Below are 20,118 nucleotides of genomic sequence, written 5' to 3'. Positions count from 1 at the left end.
TTTTATCGATCTTATATATCTATTTCAGGATAATAATCCTATGATACTAAATATATATAGTTTTGTGTATTAAACTATACTTTGTGTTATTCAATAAATCTTGCATTTAGGAAAATATGGGATTTTCCTGTGGTTAACTTATAACACGTAACTAAACTGTAACGAAAGATAATCAAACTAACTTTACATAAGAAAATATGGGATTTTCTTAGATAACAAACCTTTTCGAAAAACTAAAGGAAACCGATACATTTTCACAAAACAAAACCGCTTATGAACTCACCAGCTTTATGCTGATTTTCAAACTGCTTGTATTCTCAGGTCCACGATAGACAGGTACCCGATGATCTCTTTTGGTGAAGACGGAGTGCATGGAAGACTCGTCTCGTTTTGTTCATATGATGTATGTATAATCTCTTGTACAATTTACTTTTGAATCAAATGTAAACTTTCATATATATGTAATGTAATGGTTGTTTACTGTGATTACTATGTACATTGGATTTGATACACAACTTGGAGTCAACCCCGGAAATATTTCCGCCTTTGATTTTCGGGGTGTGACAGATTGGTATCAGAGCCCTTGTTTATAGTGAACAGAGTATACCAAACCTTACATGGTATAAAACTATAAACATTAAGGGGCCTAAGTACTCTGAATTAAAAGTATCTTCAAACTCTAAGTATTTTCAAAAGTATTTAAGTATGCCGAGCCGTCGAAATCCGTAACTATAAGTAGAACAAAACATAAGTAAATGGGTGTTGTACACTGTGGTTAAACCTGGGCAGTTATGTAGTCGTGTCTAGGATCAATATAGCCTGGCCAACTATATTCATTCGAGACACGGCCAACATGTGCTTGGGAGTGACTGTGGTATGCGGCATACCTAAAACTTACCCAATATCCCAAACAACGAATCGTCGCTGCAGCGAACCATGAAATACTATGGGAGTATTTCTCGAGCCGATCCTTTGTAGAAATCCTCGTATACGCGTTATTCCTTGATCATTCCTCTAGCGATAAAATGTCCTATCTTGATAACTCCTTTCTGCTTTATCGCTTAGTATGATGTTATATTTGTCTTGATGAGATATCCCCTGTTCCATATCTCTTGATTCAATTCAGAGGACTTATGATCCTCTCTTTCCTGATCTTTTTAGATCAAGATGCCTCCAAGAAAGAGACCTAGCTCAACGAACAACAGCAATCCTCCTCCGCCACCACCTCTTATTCAAATTGATTTGGAAACACTTCAGGCAACCATCTCCGCTACCATATCAGCTCTCCTACCTCAACTAAACTCTAAGGGTTCAGGAGGTGGAACCCAAAACCCAGATGATAGCCAGGGACTCCAAAAAGGGGGTTCCTATAAAGACTTCATGAACGCAAAACCGACATTCTTCGATGGCACAGGGGGTGTCATTGCTTTAACCCGATGGTTCAAGAAAATCGAATCAATCTTTGAAATATGCAGCTGTTCGGAGTCTGATAGAGTCAAGTTTGCTGCCTGCACCTTTCTAGACAAAGCCTTGACTTGGTGGAACGGCCGAGTCAAATCCTTAACTTTACCTATAGCCAATGCTATGGGTTGGGAAGCTATGAAGGAGCTTCTTCTCGCAGAATATTGCCCTCGGGGCAAACTCCAGAAGCTAGAGCACGAACTTTGGAACCTTAAGATGAAGGGTTCCGACATAGCTGCCTATACCTCAAGATTTGACGATCTGGCATTACTTTGTCCGGGAATGGTTACCCCGGAGAGTAAAAAGATAGAGAGGTTCATCTGGGGATTGACCCAGCCAACAAAAGGGAATGTCTTGGCTGCGAAGCCAGACACATATGACAGTGCCAAATGTCTTGCAAAAATCTTGATCGATCATGAAGACAACTCTGATGAGGAGGCTACCACCCCCGAGCCAGTCACCAGTGGAGGCGGAAGCAAAAAGAAATCCTGGAACAAGCGGAAGGCCCAGAGTACGCAAGGGTCTTCTAAGAAACAGCAAACGGTAGCAGTCCATGCTGCTACTACCCCTGTTGCTGTTTCAGCTGTCGGTTCCACAGCCCAAACTCCCGCCAGTGGATACACTGGTACCCTTCCTTGGTGTGGTAAGTGCAATTACCACCACCGCATTCCTGGTCCATGTCGCGAAAGGATCTGCGACAACTGTGGCAATAAGGGCCACCTTGCTCGAACCTACAGGAAACCAGCCAAATCAACGAACCAATCATCCGGAGCGGGAATTAGTCCAGCCTGTTACAATTGTGGTGAAGCTGGGCACTTCAAAAGAAATTGCCCCAAGACAGCTACAACCACTGATCCATCTGTCGCCGCAGGTATACTCCTCTTTGATAATTCTTATACCTGCAACTCTTTTCAATTTTAGTACAAAAGAGAAACCTGTTATCTATCTATTTGAACATTATCTAAACTCAATCCTTCGTATGAAATCGAAATGTGTACCGTCGAGATGACTAACCAGTGAGATAGAGATCACTAACTTCGTACCTATAGATTGAATTCTCGGTCCGGAGGACTATTCTGTTCCATTCGAATTAAAAAGGGGGAAACTTTCTACAAAAATACTTTGATGCTATGTTTAACATGAAATGACCGAGTTTCATTCATGTTGTTATCCTTGGTGTCGAAAGGGTCGCTCGTCTAGATCTTTTTCTCGACCCGGTTCTTGTGATCTTCGGCATCAAACCTTCGTATCATTCCATGTCTTAGAAATCAAAAGTTTTCCCCATGTGAATTACCACGTATCCCTCGTTTCTGTTATTATTGAGAAACAGGAAGTTAGCAGCTCTTTCCTCTAAATGTCTATCCCGAAGGATTCCCGAGAGTTTCTTGTGAACGTCTAGTTTAGTTCCACATCAAACCTTTCGAGATCTTCGTAGAGATTGATTCTGCAATCTTCAGGGTTCGGATGCCCTTAGAGCTTGGTAACATTTATCCAGTCCATCATATCTCGAATCCTTAGAAGCGTCTGCCCAACGAAACCCTAGTGATTCCTTGAGGAAACCGAAGTCGTCCAGGATTGGAACTTCCATGAGAAAACCGATTGAGAGAGAGTCAATGTGCAAAACAAAGACACGTTCCGATAGTGAGAATTCGCTAGAACGCCCTATAGAGAACTGATTCCACTTGAGGAAGTGAAGATACGAGGCAACAAATCCATTCGTGTCTCATTTCAATTCATGATCTGTATCTTATTCTTTGAATTTCGGGATGAAATTCCCTCTAACGGGGGGATAATGTAACAACCCGAAGTTTTCTATCGCCGAAAACCCAATCTACCCGTATAACTCGTCGTATATCAAAACGTCCCGATGTCGTTTTGGGTTAAATTAATTAAAGTTATATGTTTATTATCCTCCAATGAGTGTCCAAACCCTTTAGGAACTCATGTATTTAGCCCAAAATATTTATTTCATAAGTTTTAAAAACGTCCCCGCCGGGTGACGGAAACTTAATCGGGTACGACCTAAAGCCTCGTTTAAGGCCGGTATCGGGTAGAATTCCACCATGTCCAAGTTTTGGGAACTATATAAACAAGTTAAACCTTTTATTTGAAGCTTTTTCCCTCTCTCTCTCTACTCTCTCTCTAACCTCTCTCCTAAAATCCAAAGTTTAAGGGTCCAAAACTCAATTTTAAGGCCTCAAATCCCTAAGGTACCTTCCTAACCTTAATCTATAGCATATTTGGCTTCCAAATTAGGGATTTAATCATGATTTAAAGCCTTGAATGTGAGTTTACGGCCATGGATTAAGCTTAGGCTGTAAACTCATAGTTAAGGGGTTTTTAAGCCCTAAAACCCTTCCTAAACACATTTGGACTTTAGATATGGCTTAATGGCTTCATGAATTGGACTTATAACATTTTAATCATGGATTTTAATGGATTTGAAGGAGTTTACGGCCAAGGCACAAGCTTGGGCCGTAAACTCATGTTTATAGGGTTTTCTTGACCTTAAACCCTTCCAAATCACTAATAAGGCTTAGATATGAATTATAGAATATTGGTTTTAGCATTTGGACACTTGAAACATAAATTTTGAGGGGTTATTGTGAGTTTACAGCCAAGGCAAAAGCTTGGGCCGTAAACTCCTTAAAATATGGTATAAATTCATTTTAAAGTGTCAAAAAGCCCCTATAACACCCCTAAAGCCTTGGAATGAATTTTAGAAGTCCATACAAACAAGTTTTTGGCTTTGAAACACATGGAAATACTCTCTAAGATATTTTATGGCCATGAGAGGGGTCTCATAGGCCGTCAACTCCAAAAATCTCTTCAAAACATCAAGAAAATGCATGTAGAGCCTTGAAACAATTTTTCCAATCACATGTGATTTGTTTTAGCATCATTTAACACTATTTTCAAGAGTATTAAGGAGTTTACGGCCAGGAGCCTATGCTAGGCCGTAAACTCCCATAAATATGTCATTTTGATGATTTAAATCCATTCCAAGCCTTTAAATCCAAACCTAGAAAAATGTCCTTAAGTGTTACAAGCCATTTTGTGCCATATCTCACCCCACCATGAGTTTACAGCCGTAAACTCATGGGTAGAGGGTCTTGTGGCCCTAAACTCCATAAGGAGTGTTCCTTTGAAGTCCCAATTCATTATCCTAGTTATATGTGTTCCTAAATGGCCCCCGGGTCCCTCCAAACACTAGTATCAGGGTGTTTTCGCGACTAGAAACAAGTGTCCCTTTCAAATAATCAATCTAAGTCCTAATTAGATACAAATGTGTATCTTTACATTATACTTAGGAAGCTCGTGCATTTGCAAGCCCCAGACCAACTCTTAGCATCCAAATCGTCACATTTCTCGTCCGGTGAGTTCATACCCCTACGCCCTTTTCCGTGTTTTTCAATGTTTTCAGGGGGGAATACAAGCAAACTATAACTGTTTTCGAATTATAACATTGATATGTTTCAAATAATATCTGGCAACTTTATAGACATTTTTACTCCATATGTATTATGCTGAGCATAAGGAATGATTTATCAATTACAACTAAATGAATTTTAGTTAAGAAAATAACCAAACCAATCAAATTATTATGGGAATAATTTGGGGTTCTATATTTCTCTTTATATCATGTACTGATATCTATATAAAGTTATTAGATAAACTATGTCTGATTCAGTTTATCTCCGTATCATTTGAATGTATTGCCAGATAATTTCATAGTATGTATTTATTTTCACTGTATTATGTATCATAATCTTTGTATGTTTGATATCGTATGAGATTCCTATGAATAGTTTAGTACTAGTTTGTGAGTAGTCACTACCCTTTATGGATGATCAATAAATCCTCCCCGGAAGTGTAACCAGAGTCTCCTGGAGGGAGAGCGAGGAATTTGTGAATAGATCTATTTGGGACTGACAATCCCACATCTTAACTGCTAGCTACAGTTAGGCGGGCACGCCTAGGATGACAAATTTTGTATATCGTCCGACGTCTGACAAACGTCAAGGAGGTCTCGTTGTCATATCAGCATGGTTACCCGACTCACAATATGTATTAATATAAGTTTATTCACAGCTTCGATTTTTGAATCTATATCTCGTTCAGGATAGTAATCCCATGGTTTTGAATCTATATCTTGTTCGGGATAGTAATCCCATGGTTTTGAAACTATATCTTGTACGGGATAGTAATCCCATGATTTTATCTAACTTTCATATATCTCGTTCGGGATAGTGATCCCATGGTTTTATCGATCTTATATATCTATTTCAGGATAATAATCCTATGATACTAAATATATATAGTTTTGTGTATTAAACTATACTTTGTGTTATTCAATAAATCTTGCATTTAGGAAAATATGGGATTTTCCTGGGGTTAACTTATAACGCGTAACTGAACTGTAACGAAAGATAATCAAACTAACTTTACATAAGAAAGTATGGGATTTTCTTGGATAACAAACCTTTTCGAAAAACTAAAGGAAACCGATACATTTTCACAAAATAAAACCGCTTATGAACTCACCAGCTTTATGCTGATTTTCAAACTGCTTGTATTCTCAGGTCCACGATAGACAGGTACCCGATGATCTCTTTTGGTGAAGACGGAGTGCATGGAAGACTCGTCTTGTTTTGTTCATATGATATATGTATAATCTTTTGTACAATTTACTTTTGAATCAAATGTAAACTTTCATATATATGTAATGTAATGGTTGTTTACTGTGATTACTATGTACATTGGATTTGATACACAACTTGGAGTCAACCCCGGAAATGTTTCCGCCTTTGATTTTCGGGGTGTGACATACAATTAGCCAACCATGAAGAAAGATGCCTTCCTACATGCTCAGAAGTGTGATGCCTATCTTATTGATTCAGAAGCAGGAATGGAGACATATTGGCTAGCTACCCTAGAAGGAAGCATCTTGCTAAGATCCTGAAATGCTATACACCTTGAAGCGCACTTTATGTAAGTCCATTTAGTCAAAATTCATCACAACCGAGTCAAGGTACGTACCTACTCCTTACCCTCATTTATTTTCTTTGTTTATTTTTATTTTAAGAACACTAATGACTTAAGTATCAGAGGGATGTTAGCCAAGCTGAAGCCTACCCCAAGCTAATGTTTGCAACATGCATAAACTCAAGGATCCTAGCCACTACGAATACAGACTGATCATCTCTCCTCCGATTAAGGGTACTAAATCCCCTCTATGGTTTAAAGAGTTAATAACCTCTTTCATCCGTGTTTGGGTTTCCACACCCTGCTTGGACACACGATATCTTACTATGGGATGTGAGTAAGGGGATCATTTCACACTTGAGTGACTTGGCAACCCTCTTATTTCTGAACATATGTTAAGATCCTAAGGTTTAAAGAGTTAATGACCTCTTTCTCACGATTTTTGGCTTCTACACCTTGCTTGGATACATGATATCTAACTATGGGATGTGAATAAGGGGATTATTTCACGCTTTAGTGACTTGGTAACCCTCTTATTTCTGAACATATGTTAAGATCTTAAAGTAAATTTCTAAGATTTATAACATTATCATGTTATCCTAAGTTGGGATCCTCTCCGATAAATTTCTATGGTTTATAACATTATCATGTTATCTTACGAAATGGGATTTTCCCCAGTTATTATCTAAAGTTGGGATTTTCCCCAATTGTTATCTAAAGTTGGGATTTTCCCTAATTATTATTTGAAGTTGGGATTTTCCGCTGTTATAATCTAAGTTGGGATCTTCCCCAATATAATCTGAGTTGGGATCTTCCCCAATATAATCTAAGTTGGGATCTTCCCTAGTATTTCTTAAGTTAGGATTTTCCCCAGTAAAACTCTAAGTTAGGATCTTCCCCAGTGAATACTATGTGGGATCTTTTCCAATATTACATGAGTTGGGACTTTTCCCAGTAAATTCTAAAGTTGGGATCAGCTCCCAAAAACATATTAAGAGGAACACTCTTTAAGATGATAAAACCTACCTAAAGAAATGTTTAGAGAGATCACCGAAAGATCAATTGGAGTTTAAGTTGACATCAGGTTCTATCTATCCTTAGACCTAAGTTTGTCATTTACATTTCTTTTTCTTTAAAAAAAATTGCAACAACTTTCAAGATTTTTTAAAAATAAAATTTAAGGATCCCAGATATTACAGGATCCCGATCAGATGGTTATTTATTTTATATTATTAAGATCCTAATAGTTAGTATAAAATTTAAGAGTAAATTACACGAATGGTCCCTATGGTTTAGGGTAATTTGCGCGTTTGGTCCCTAACTTATTTTTTAACTCGGAAGGTCCCTACGGTTTGTTTTTGTTACGTGCTTGGTCCCTGTCTTACATAATAAGTCTATTTTTCCCTTTATTTTTTAATTTATTTAAATAAACACACCCCTAATCTCACCCTTCTCACCTTACCTTACGTACCCCATCATTTTTCCTATTTAAATAATAGTCTTTTTAGGTATGACAGGGACCAAGCGCGTAACAAAAACAAACAATAGGGACCAAACACGTAATAAAAACAATCAGTAGGGACCTTCCGAGTTAAAAAAATAAGTTAGGGACCAAACGCGCAAATTACCCCAAACCATAGGGACCATTGGTGTAATTTACTCAAAATTTAAAATTCTCGGATCTTAATTATCCGGAAAGATTTTGAAAAATTCATTATCCTATTTCTACAACCAAAGCATAAAACTTAAAAGGGGGCTGCCCTCCAACCCAACAAAAGAAAATACTAAATTTTTTTTAAAAATTAATCAAACCTAATTCAAGGTTTGATCACCCCCATCCGGGGTATCCTCTGTCTCCTTCTTCTCTTCTTCCCTTCTCCTTTTCTTCTCTGCAGGATCCTGAATGACATTAATGTGCTTACCAGTCAACTTAGCCAGAGCTTCATGCCAACCAACCATATTCCAAGATTTTGCATTCGCCACATCCTTCGCTAACTTAATCTCCGTCTCCCAGATGGCTTCGGCGACACTGCTCTTAGCATCTGCAATCACATCCTTGATCTCTGAGGCGTGCTCCAGGAGGATGTCTTCTCCTTCTTGGCCATAAGCTGACCACTATACATGGCCTCGTCAAGTTCCGGGAGGGAGAAGCAAGCAATAAAATGTGTAGCCTTGGATCCTGAAAATCGCAAAGAACCCTCATCGGTTTGAGATCCCTAAAATGAAACAAGTAAAAAGAAGGATCCTTACCAGCAGACATCAGAGTAGTGGTGGAAGAACCTTCTTGGAAGCTGGAATGGTTAAACTTGAAGGATCTTTCAGTCTCAGGAAAAGCGAGAAAGCTTTCAATCTTCTCCTCAGTATCTTCAGCAGTCGGAACAACTTCCTCGAACTTGGTGTCAAAACAAACAAAATAAGGAAGCATGAATTTCAGGATCCTTATCCTAATTAAATAAAATCCTACCATTTTTAACCCAGTTTATTGGCAGGAGATCATCTTTGGAGATAGAGTTGTGTTTCACAAAGAAAAACCTTTCTTTCTAGGCCCATCTTTTTGTTTTGATTTCAAAATTAAAGGCAATTTGTTGGTTTTGACTTTTAGCAGGAAATAAGAAGATCCAAAAGTTTGAAGATCATAAATATTAGCCAATTCAGCTAACCCCATGCCAATGTTTTTAGACTGATTCATCCGATCGATCCAAAAAAGGATCCTCCAGATCACAAGCATAGTTTAAAAATAAGAAATTTTTGTAACTTCAAAGAACTCAGAGATGATGCCAGAAAAAGGGTATTTCAAGCCCAAGGAGAAAGAATATTTAGGAAAACAAACCTAAGTAGGAAAGACGAATCCAGGTTTAGCCTTAGCATCAAAAGGATTGAAAATGACACAGGAAGGAAAAGCTCCGGTCGATTTCAAGGACTCGGTGTCGTTATCAACAAAAATAGTAATCTCTTTGTAAGACATGATCTTTTGATCTACGAAGTCCTCGTCGGGAAGAGTAAAGATGCTCGAGCGAGAACGGAGTGCCTTTTTGCCCATGATCATCAAACAAGAAAAATGAGAAGGAAAATGAAATTTACCTTCAAGATAACCGATAATGCTTAAAAGAGAGCTAAAATAAGTAATAAAAGATCGATAACCATTAACCTATACTTATGCGGATCGTAGAGGATAGAGAAGAGATTTGAAAACATAATCGTATCTTTTAAACAAATACAATTCTATCCAGTAGAGTTTGAATTTCAAATCCTTATTTCCAATTAATTAAATTATACACTTTAAATACTTGAAATTAATTCAAATATTTTACAAACATAATTTGGGTGCAATTTTAAGGCCAAGATCCTTAATCCTATCTAGGATCCCAAATCTCAAAGATATCTAGGGATGCTTAAACCTATCCATGATCCTGGATCTTAAAGGAGTCTTAGGATCCCGAACTTACATCAGGATCCTGAGCATCACCATTATTATTTCCTAACAAGTTTAACGACTATATTTCTTGTTTATTTCTCACATGTGCAGAAATGGTCAATGTAAGACTCATTCACAACGAAGAATCACTTCAACCAGGTTAAAACCTGGGAATACCAAGTCAAAGCACGTTGCAAATACCAGTTCAATAGGATCCTTGAAATATTGGACTTTAAGTTACGTAACCTAGACTATATATACACATGTAACATGCATACAATGAGACGATACTCTGACACCTTACCCATTTAGACTCACTTTATCATTTGTAATCATATTATTAAGTTTATCTTTATAATTCATTCTTCAATCAATAAAATCAAACAAGGCAGATGATGATTATCACATCCTAAGGTTTTATGTCGGAGATCCTAACAAGGATCAATGACTTTCCTTGTAAATAAACCACTCTTGTCATTTAAACTTTAATTCGACTCTTGTATTAACTACAACATCACAACCTCTCATACAACTTGGTTGATCTTCATTTGATCGATTTTTGACCAAAATACTTCTTTTCTGTAAATTAATAAATCTTTACAAATCTTGGATTAGTCATTACGATTTTAAACTATCAATAGTTTTTTTCTCAATCGTGATTTTTATGAGTATTAACCTAATATAAATAATAAAAGTATAAGTATTATAAAATATAAATGGCATGTGTTCAAATAATTAGACTAGCATAACCCTAATATTATAAGCATTCCAAACTATTGGATTTTTTTTTTTAAATATCATAAGAAATGTACTAAGTTTATATCGGAGGGACCAAAATGTTAATATCTAAAACCAACCGACACTAATTGTTACTTGATAATAATTAAGACACCACTTGTGTAAATTCATATGTGGATATCTTAGAATCCATAAATAGCGATTCAAATGGCCCAATTGACTTGCAGGCCAAATCCTACTTCAATTTAAACTATATCGTACCGACGACGATATTCTCTATAAACAAAACACCCACCGGAGAATGATGTTTTAGGCTTTTCGTTACAGTGACTGTTGACTTTTGACGGAGATTATAATGGCCGGCGGAGGAATGGTGAACGACAAGGGCGGTGCTAGGGCGGAGTTGTACGAGCATAAGATCACCCCCTACTTCATTTTTGCTTGCATCGTTGCTGCTCTTGGCGGATCTTTGTTTGGATATGATCTTGGTGTCTCCGGTCAGTCTTTCTAGTCTCTACTACTCATTTTTTTACTTAATTTTCTGATCGGAAAAAAACACAGTCGCCGGAAAATCGCCATTAAAACGTATTCAAATTAGAAATTGTTAAAGGGTTATGATGGTCTGAGTGGTTCTCGCATGCGTTTGGGGTTAGTTCAGTAAATTTGATCTTCAAAGGGTGATGGGTAGTTTAGTAATTTTGGTATTTACAGATATAGAATCTTGATCATCAAGCATGAAAAAAGAAAAAAGATTGTTTTGCATGGGTCGATATGGTCCATTAGATCGTAAAATTGTAAATTTATTTGACATTTTGGTAATTTTGATAACAAAAATGGACTTTAAAAAATAGGCACTTAAAAGTTAAAACCAACCATTTAGCATATCAACTATTAATAATTAGTAATTTTATAATACGATGGTTTCTCATTTCAAACTGGATCCCTTTTATAAATCCTAAAGTAGGTGTCAATGTAATCAGTTTTATAATTTTTAAATAGTTGCCAATTTGGATTATTTTCAAATTGGTCAAACTAGCCAAGTGGCTTTGATAGTTTGATATTATCTGTTTACTTGGTTTGACCAAAAACAGCTTATGGGTAGTTTAGTAAATAGGGAATTTTTAAAACAATGGTCTTGTAGTCGTAGAAAATATGATAAGAATTTGCACCTTTGGTTGTTGCTACTAGTGGTTAGTTTGGTAATTTCACATTTATAGACCAACTTGGTTTGATCAAGCATCTAATTATTTTGCTGCCTACATTTATTATTATTTATATCTTAATTATATTTATAGAGATTTTCTAATATATGTCCACACAAATAAAAAAACATTAATTTAAATATTAATTATAAAAAATATTATCATTATTAAATGTGATAAACCTTAATTATATATAATATTACCATATATAAATATAAAATATATTAATTATAAAAAATATTATTTATAATTAATATATCATATTTAATTATGATAATATTTCTTATAATTAATGCTTATTATATGTGTCCTTAGGACAAATCTACTCTAATAAATGAAGGTTTTTTTTGCCATTTGTCATATTCTTATTCAATTTGCCACATATAATTTTATAGTAATTTTAAATTAATTTTTATTCCACTTGTCATTTTATGGTTTTTCTATTTTATTAAATGTCAAATATTATTTAAATCTAATAATAAATGCATATCAATTTCATTAATTGACTTTCCTTCTAATTTCAAAATTACTAAATTAAAGTTTCATTAATTTCCTTTATTTATTTATCTAAATTATTTATTTAAATTTAAAAGACAAAAAAACACTTTTTTTTATAATTCAATTCTCACTTTTCTTATAAATTCAAACTTCTCAAATATTTTGAATTTTATATTAATTTCTTTTAAATAAACTCATGTGATACATGGGTCTCACACCTAGTATTAAAATATCTCATATTTATAAACCACATATTTATTATTTCTTTTTTAAGTCAATGAACATATAAAACAAAAATAAACAAATTTTATAGAATAATATATAAAGCAAGAGAATCAAAATCATACAAATATCCAATTTTAGTTAAACATAATAATAACATAACAGTTATATTGCTTATTTTTTATTTTATGACTAAGATTAATGTATTTAAAAATGCTTAATAATATTTGTCTAGAACGATGGATTACATGTGTGATTTTATATAAGTGTATCTATTTTTGGGTCAATATGGACGAGATTAAAAACATATGTTCACCTTATATTTTTCAATTTTTTTTTCGAAATAAACCATTATTTTTTTTTTCCAAAAAAACCTTCACCTTTTAATTTTTTCCAAAAACACTCTTAACTTTTAAAAGAGCCATATCAGAAAAAAAAAGTGTTTTTTTCAGAAAAAAAAAAGAAAAAGAAAAAAAGTATATACAAGGTTTAAACTTTTATATTTAGGCCTGACAATCGTGTCGTGTTCGGGTTGGCGTGTCGCGTGTTGGCGGGTTGGCGGGTCAAAATATGCCAACCCAAACACGACCCATTTAAATATACAGGTCACGTGTTGGCGGGTCACGGGTTGGCGGGTTTGGAACATAAACCCATATATGACCCACCAACCCATTTATTTATACGGGTTCACAAGTTGGCGGGTTCGTGGGTCAGATTTGGGTTTATGGGTCCGAATTTTAGATATTTAATTCTTAAACATCCAAATGAAAACTAAAAACATTCATAAAAACATGTTACAAACTTAGCCTTATAGGTTACGACTTATGACATTAGACCATCCACCACGAGTCATAATGTCGAAACATTCAAATGGTTTATGAATAAATGGTATATATTATGTAATACTTATTAAATATTAATACTTGATACATAAATACATTTAAAAATAAATTAATATTTTTATTAACAATATAAACGGGTTGGCGGGTCAACCCGTTTATTTTTTGAGAAACCCATATATAACCCGTTTAATAAACGGGTTGGCGGGTTAGCGGGTTGAAAAACTCAACCCAAACCCGTTTATTTCGTGTCGTATCGCGTGTCGTGTCGATAATTGTCAGCCCTATTTATATTGCTAATTTTTTCAAGTCAAAATTAATGCCTAAAGTCAAAATTAATACAAAAATAGTCAAAATTAACTCCATTGATGATCTTCAGGTGGAGTAACATCCATGGACCATTTCTTAAAAGAATTCTTCCCAAAAGTTTACAGAAGAAAACAAGAACATCTCAAAGAAACCGATTACTGCAAATACGACAACCAAATCCTCACCCTTTTCACGTCGTCGCTTTATTTCGCCGCCCTATTCTCCACCTTTTTCGCCTCCCATGTCACCCGGAGCAAAGGCCGGAGAGCCAGCATTCTCTGTGGCGCCGTCAGCTTCTTCGCCGGAGCCTCAATCAACGCCGGAGCTCAAAACATTGCCATGCTCATCATCGGCCGATGCCTTCTTGGTGTCGGAATCGGATTTGGTAACCAAGTAAGTACATATTTCTAACCTACGCTTCCAATTTTAATGTCATGGATCAACGTATTTGGATTCCGTACATTCGCCGGAAAGTCTGCAACCCTGATTTCTTGACTATGCAGGCGGTTCCTCTTTACTTATCGGAAATGGCGCCGGCGAAAATCAGAGGGGCGGTGAACCAGTTGTTTCAATTGACAACTTGCTTAGGCATATTCATAGCCAATTTCATCAACAATGCGACGGAGAAACACAAGTGGGGATGGCGATTATCGTTAGGGTTGGCTACAGTTCCGGCGTTCTTGATGTTCGTCGGAGGGCTTTTCTTGCCGGAAACGCCGAACAGTTTAGTCGAACAAGGGAAATTAGAAGAGGGGAGAAGGGTTTTGGAAAGAGTTAGAGGTACCAAAAACGTCGAAGCAGAATTTCAAGATCTGGTTGAAGCAAGTGAAGCTGCAAAAGCCATTAAACATCCTTTTAGGAACCTTCTGAAGAGAAAAAATCGACCACAATTGATCATCGGAGCTTTGGGTATACCTGCGTTTCAACAGCTTACAGGGATGAATTCTGTGTTGTTTTATGCGCCTGTGATTTTTCAGAGCTTAGGGTTTGGTTCTGGTGCGTCGTTATGGTCATCCACCATCACCAGTGGCACTCTTGTTGTTGCTACCTTCATTTCAATGGCGTTTGTTGATAGATTTGGCCGGAGAGCCTTCTTCTTGGAAGCCGGCATTGAAATGATCATCGCTATGGTAAACCATCCCGCTCTAAATCCAAATAACACCAAAAGAAAAAAGTTTTTGATTTTTTTTATTTTTTATTATTATATTTTTATAATTATCATTAGGATTGAGATTTTTTTTTAAAAATTTGAAATTTGACTTTTTGTTTTAATTTTGATTCATATCTTATTAGATATTCACAAATAACACCAAAAGAAAATTTAAAAACAAATGAAAATTTTATTTTTAAGAGAAATTGTTAATTTGATTGAGATTTTTTTCATAAAAGAAAAGAAGAAAATTGAAAATTTGACCTTTTTGTCTCAGTTTTGATATATGCTTATTAGATATTCACAAAAATGACTAATATTGCCCCAAAATGCATATCGGTTGAGATATAGAATTGTATAAAATAGGTTGAAGGTTGAAATATTACACCTCCAAAATATTATTAGTAAATAGGTTGAAGATAAAAATATTACACCGCCAAAATATTATTAGTAAATAGGTTGAAGATAAAAATATTACACCTCCATAATATTATAATATTACACCTCCAAAATACTATTAATAAATAGGTTGAAGGTTGAAATATTCCACTTTAAAATATTATTAGTACTACGTGCAATGCGACTTACCATTATTTTTATGATAACCAATATTTTATTTTGTTTTGATATTTAACAATTGAGCATATGTTTTTCTAATAACAAAATGACCATCAATTCCAAAATCGATAAAGTTGCGAATTGTGAAAGTGTTCGTCACACACACACACACAAAAAAAAAATCTACATTGTAAGAACAATTTCTTAATTTTGAAATAGATTTTTTTTTTCAAGTTTTTCTTTTCTAATTTTATGATATCTTTTGTAGTGGGGAACAATTTACAAATTTATTAGTATCCAACTAACAATTGTGAAATTAATGATATTTTCGTGATTTGTGAAAATATTATCATTTAGTTAAAATGACACGTCAAAAAGTGGTATATTTTGTGAACATGCCATCTTCTTATTTTTCAAAATAATAAAAGGGGATAGGACCATTTTTAGTTACAACCATTAAATGAATATGTCCTACAACCGGTTTATTTCTGATTGAAACATTACACTGGTTGAAAGATTACAATCTTTGTCCCATTATCGTCACTCTCAGTCTAATGTATGTCAAACACAGTACAACATGTTCTGTTTGTTCTGAAGTGTACTTCTTGATTTTCAGGTATGTGTGGCCGTAACCCTAGCTATCAAATTCGGACAAGGAGTAGAACTATCAAAAGGAATTGGGATTTTTCTAGTGGTGATGATTTGTATATTTGTTTTGGCCTATGGGCGTTCATGGGGGCCATTAGGATGGCTAGTGCCTAGTGAATTATTCCCATTAGAAACAAGGTCAGCGGGTCAAAGCATCGTGGTTTGTGTCAACATGTTCTTCACAGCATTAGTTGCACAATGTTTTCTTGTGTCACTATGTCATCTCAGATATGGCATATTTTTGTTGTTTGCTGGATTGATTGTTGTTATGAGTTGCTTCATCTTCTTCTTGTTGCCTGAAACAAAACAAGTTCCCATTGAAGAGATACATTTGCTTTGGCAGAAACATTGGTTGTGGAAATCTTATTGTGAACCAGAAGACGAAAAAACAGGAATGAAACCTGTGCAAGTTGTGTAGAATTTGTAACTAGTTTTACAGATGTTTGATTTGTTTTCCTTTTTGTTTATATGTATTAAATAATTGTAAAGATGCTTTGATCTATGTTTTGGAACTGATGATCTGATTGTGTAAGTCTAAAGATATTATATTATAAGTTTTTAATGTTTGAATAACATGTCGTTGCTTTTGATTATCTGGTTGTTTATGGTAAAATAATTATTTTAATACTTGTTATGATTGGAACATAAAAAATTATTATATACCTTGAAAATCTTTTATGGTCATTTCATTAGATGTTATCCAAAGATTCTTTTACATAATAATATGAAACGTAAATTTCAAAGATTGCTACTAGTTGTTTGATTATAATTTTGAAACTAGTGTGACGTTGCAACGAGTTTATTTTTTTTTTTTGGAACCAGCAATTAGAAAAAAAGATTACAAACAAAAGAAGGGACATTCACACCATTTAGCCCAAACCATATTGGTTTTATTTCTCATATTTTTAATCCAAAGAAACGTAGTGGATTGGATGAAATCTGCACAGTTGGAGGGAGGCAACCGCTTCATGTTGAAGATTCTCTCATTTCGGGCTTTCCATATGCACCAAAGTGACACATAACATATTCCCAGAAGCAATTTCTTCTTTTGAGGGCAGTCAAACCAGTTGTTGGCATAATCTAAGATATTGTATACCGTTTGGAAATTAGATATTGGAACCCCGCACCATTTCAGAATGCATTCTAATACCAAACGGGCATACTCACATCCAACTAATGCATGATCGGCACTTTCCTCCATGGTCCCACAGTGACCGCATAAATTAGTTTCCAAAACTACCCCTCTAGATGATAAAGCGGTGGCTGAAGGGATTTTACCCATTCTTGCTCGCCAAATAAAGCACATCACCTTAATTGGAACTTCTTTTAGCCAAGTAACTTATCATTAGCAATCGGCAGACTGAAATCCCAAAGTTTCCTTGGAGCCTTGACCATGAAAGATCCATCCGAGGTTAGATTGCAGTGTCAGTAGTCTCTAATTGGGTCTTGCTTTTTTGTTAGAATCTGTTCAACTGGAATATTCTTCTTTACCAAATCTTTTCTAATGCCCACAATGTTATTCCATACGCCAGGTAGAGTATTACTCGCATAGCAGTTATCGGGTTTCGATCTTAGATTATGCATTCCTATTATTGCTTCCGCCCAAATACTTGTGGGTCCTGATCGTAATCTCCACCACCATTTCATGATTAAAGAAACATTTAGAGATTTGATTGTACCTACACCCAGTCCACCAGCATCTTTGGACGTTGTAACCTTGTCCCATGACGCCCAATATATCTTTCGGTTACCTTCGGAGCTTCCCCACAAAAATTGTCTATAGATTTTTTTCTAGTTTATCTATCACACCTTGCGGTGCCACAAAAAGTGAGAGAAATTAGGTCGGAAGATTTCCAAGGACAAATTGCACAAGAGTTAGTCTCCCCCCGAACGATAGAGTTTTCGACTTCCATTTTGGCAGCTTTGCGTGGAATCGGTCAATCACTGGTTTCCAGTTTTTTTTTTTTTTTTTTTTTTTTTTTTTTTTTTTTTTTTTTTAATTTCATATTCGCTCAAACTGGGACCGAGATAAGTGAAAGGTAATGTGGCCGGCTCGCATCCTAGCGGTCTAGCAAATCTCGACACCTCCTGCATGTTTACCCCTATCCCAAACACCCGAGATTTGTTGAAGTTGACCTTGAGTCCGGAGAATACATGAAAACAATGTAGAATTCTGGCCAAACTTTTTATGTTTTGTTCCGACCATTGACCTAGGAATAGGACTTCATCGACATACAATAAGTGAGAGATTAAGGGGGCATCGTGTGGTATTTTAAGACTGTGAAATACTCCCCTATCACAAGCTGCTCTCATAGCCACACTTAAACCCTCCATTTCAATGATGAAGAGGAATTGGGAGAGTGGGTCACCTTGTTTGACTCCTCTCTAGATGGGGAATTCGTCAGTGGGTTCCCATTAACAAGAACGGATGATTTTGAAGAAGCCAAGCAACCGTTGATCCAACATCTCCATTTATCTCCAAATCCCATGGCTTTCATATTTGAATCTAGGAATTCCCAATTAATCAAATCAAAGGCTTTGTTGAAATCGACTTTGAAGAGTAAAACATTCTTTTTTTTTTCCTTTTTTGCCCATGAACAATTTCATTAACCACCAATGGACCATCGAGTATGTTTCGGCCCTCCACGTACGCAGATTGTACCACGTCAATACAACTTCCTAATACCCTCTTGAGCTGATGAACAAGTATTTTTGCTATGATTTTGTAAATAGAACCGATTAGACTTATCGGTCGGTAATTTCTAAGAATGAGAGGGTCTTTGATTTTGGGGATTAGAGAGATGAAGGAGGATTTGCAAGAAATATCAAGTTTTCCGTATCTCTCGAAGTGTTTGGCCACCGCAACAATGTCGCCAAATACAACATCCCAATATTTTTTTGAAAAACTTAAATGAGAATCCGTCTGGTCCAGGAGCTTTCTCGTTTCCACACGCCCATACAGCAACTTTAAGTTCTTCCAAAGTGATCGTGGCTTCCAACACATCACTGTCGATAGGTAGAATGCTTTGAATTGGCTGCTAACCAACTTGGGTCTAAAAGGCCACTTCTCCTTGAATTTATCTGTAAAAAAGTTGAAAGCTTCCGACTTTACTAACACTGGATCGGTACACCAAGTGTCGTTGATCATAAGGCCATCAATCCCATTTTTCTGATTATTATGATTGACATGACCATGAAAAAAACGGGTGTTTTCATCCCCGTCGACCGCCCACTTTACCCTTGATATTTGTTTGATATCAAGGACTCTGAATTTCTCCAGCTCTGCAATAGATTTGAAACTGTCTCGCCTTGAGTCAATTTCTTGTGGTGTAAGAAGTCTAGATTCTGCCTCATGATCCAAATGTGCCACAATTTGTTTGTGTTTGGAAAGTTCCAACTCTTCTTTAGGATGATCTAAAGCTCTCCATGCCTTCAGACCCTCTTTCACGTGTTTCAATTTTGCATTTAAATGTTGATCTGGTGTTCCATACCCCTGAAAGTTGTCCTAATCCGTGATGAACACCCTTTCAAATCCATCTCTGAGCAGCCATGAGTTGAAAAGTCTGAACGGTGGAGGTCCAAAATCAGACCTAACTGTGGATAGCAGAATCGGACAATGGTAAGATAGTTCACGGGGAAGAGCTGTGACAGTGGCGGTCGGGGCAATGTCAAGAAAGCATGGACTAAGAAGAAAATGGTCAAGTTTACTGAGTTTAAGATCTCCATTTCTAAAACACGTGAAACGAGTTTATTAATCTTATATTTTGAAATCATTTATGTAATTTTCTTTTACATAACTTTAATTTCTAACATTTTTATGAAAAATCTAAGTTTCATATTAGGCAGAGCCTTTACATAGAGATTGTTTCTATAATATTAGGGAACATAGGACCAATTATGTACTTTTCTTATTAGACGGAGACCATGTTTTAAAAATTTTAAAACATAAATACCGTATTTGTAATTTTAGGAACTATTTCTGTACTTTTGTAAATACATGGACCTTTTCTGTAAGTTTACTATTAAACAGAGACCATTTTTATAATCTAAAAAATATAAGGACCAACTTTGTAATTTCCGTATGAAAGCAGG

At 35.7% G+C, this 20,118-nt stretch overlaps 1 protein-coding gene across 1 annotated transcript; it reads left to right on the top strand.

Moving 5' to 3' along the window:
• The first annotated feature begins 10,808 nt into the window (after nucleotides 1-10,808).
• Nucleotides 10,809-16,619, top strand: LOC145054746 (sugar transport protein 14-like). Its single transcript, XM_079002999.1, has 4 exons — nucleotides 10,809-11,097; nucleotides 13,741-14,063; nucleotides 14,174-14,800; nucleotides 15,995-16,619. The coding sequence occupies exons 1-4, from the start codon at nucleotides 10,956-10,958 to the stop codon at nucleotides 16,442-16,444; spliced, it is 1,542 nt and encodes a 513-aa protein (XP_078859125.1). The 5' UTR covers nucleotides 10,809-10,955; the 3' UTR covers nucleotides 16,445-16,619.
• Nucleotides 16,620-20,118: the final 3,499 nt, after the last annotated feature.

Source organism: Lactuca serriola, chromosome 5, assembly GCF_051521515.1.
Source record: "Lactuca serriola cultivar US96UC23 chromosome 5, Lser_US96UC23_V15, whole genome shotgun sequence".
Classification (NCBI taxonomy): domain Eukaryota; kingdom Viridiplantae; phylum Streptophyta; class Magnoliopsida; order Asterales; family Asteraceae; genus Lactuca; species Lactuca serriola.
This window is presented reverse-complemented; position numbering and strand designations above follow the sequence as displayed.

What these genes read in the sequence shown, in the direction of transcription:
- LOC145054746 (XM_079002999.1), top strand. Translation starts at nt 10,956, where the DNA reads ATGGCCGGCGGAGGAATGGTGAACGACAAGGGCGGTGCTAGGGCGGAG. An exon ending in GAATCGGATTTGGTAACCAA is followed by an intron (nt 14,064 to 14,173) that starts GTAAGTACATAT and finishes TTGACTATGCAG; the next exon opens with GCGGTTCCTCTTTACTTATC. An exon ending in TTGAAATGATCATCGCTATG is followed by an intron (nt 14,801 to 15,994) that starts GTAAACCATCCC and finishes CTTGATTTTCAG; the next exon opens with GTATGTGTGGCCGTAACCCT.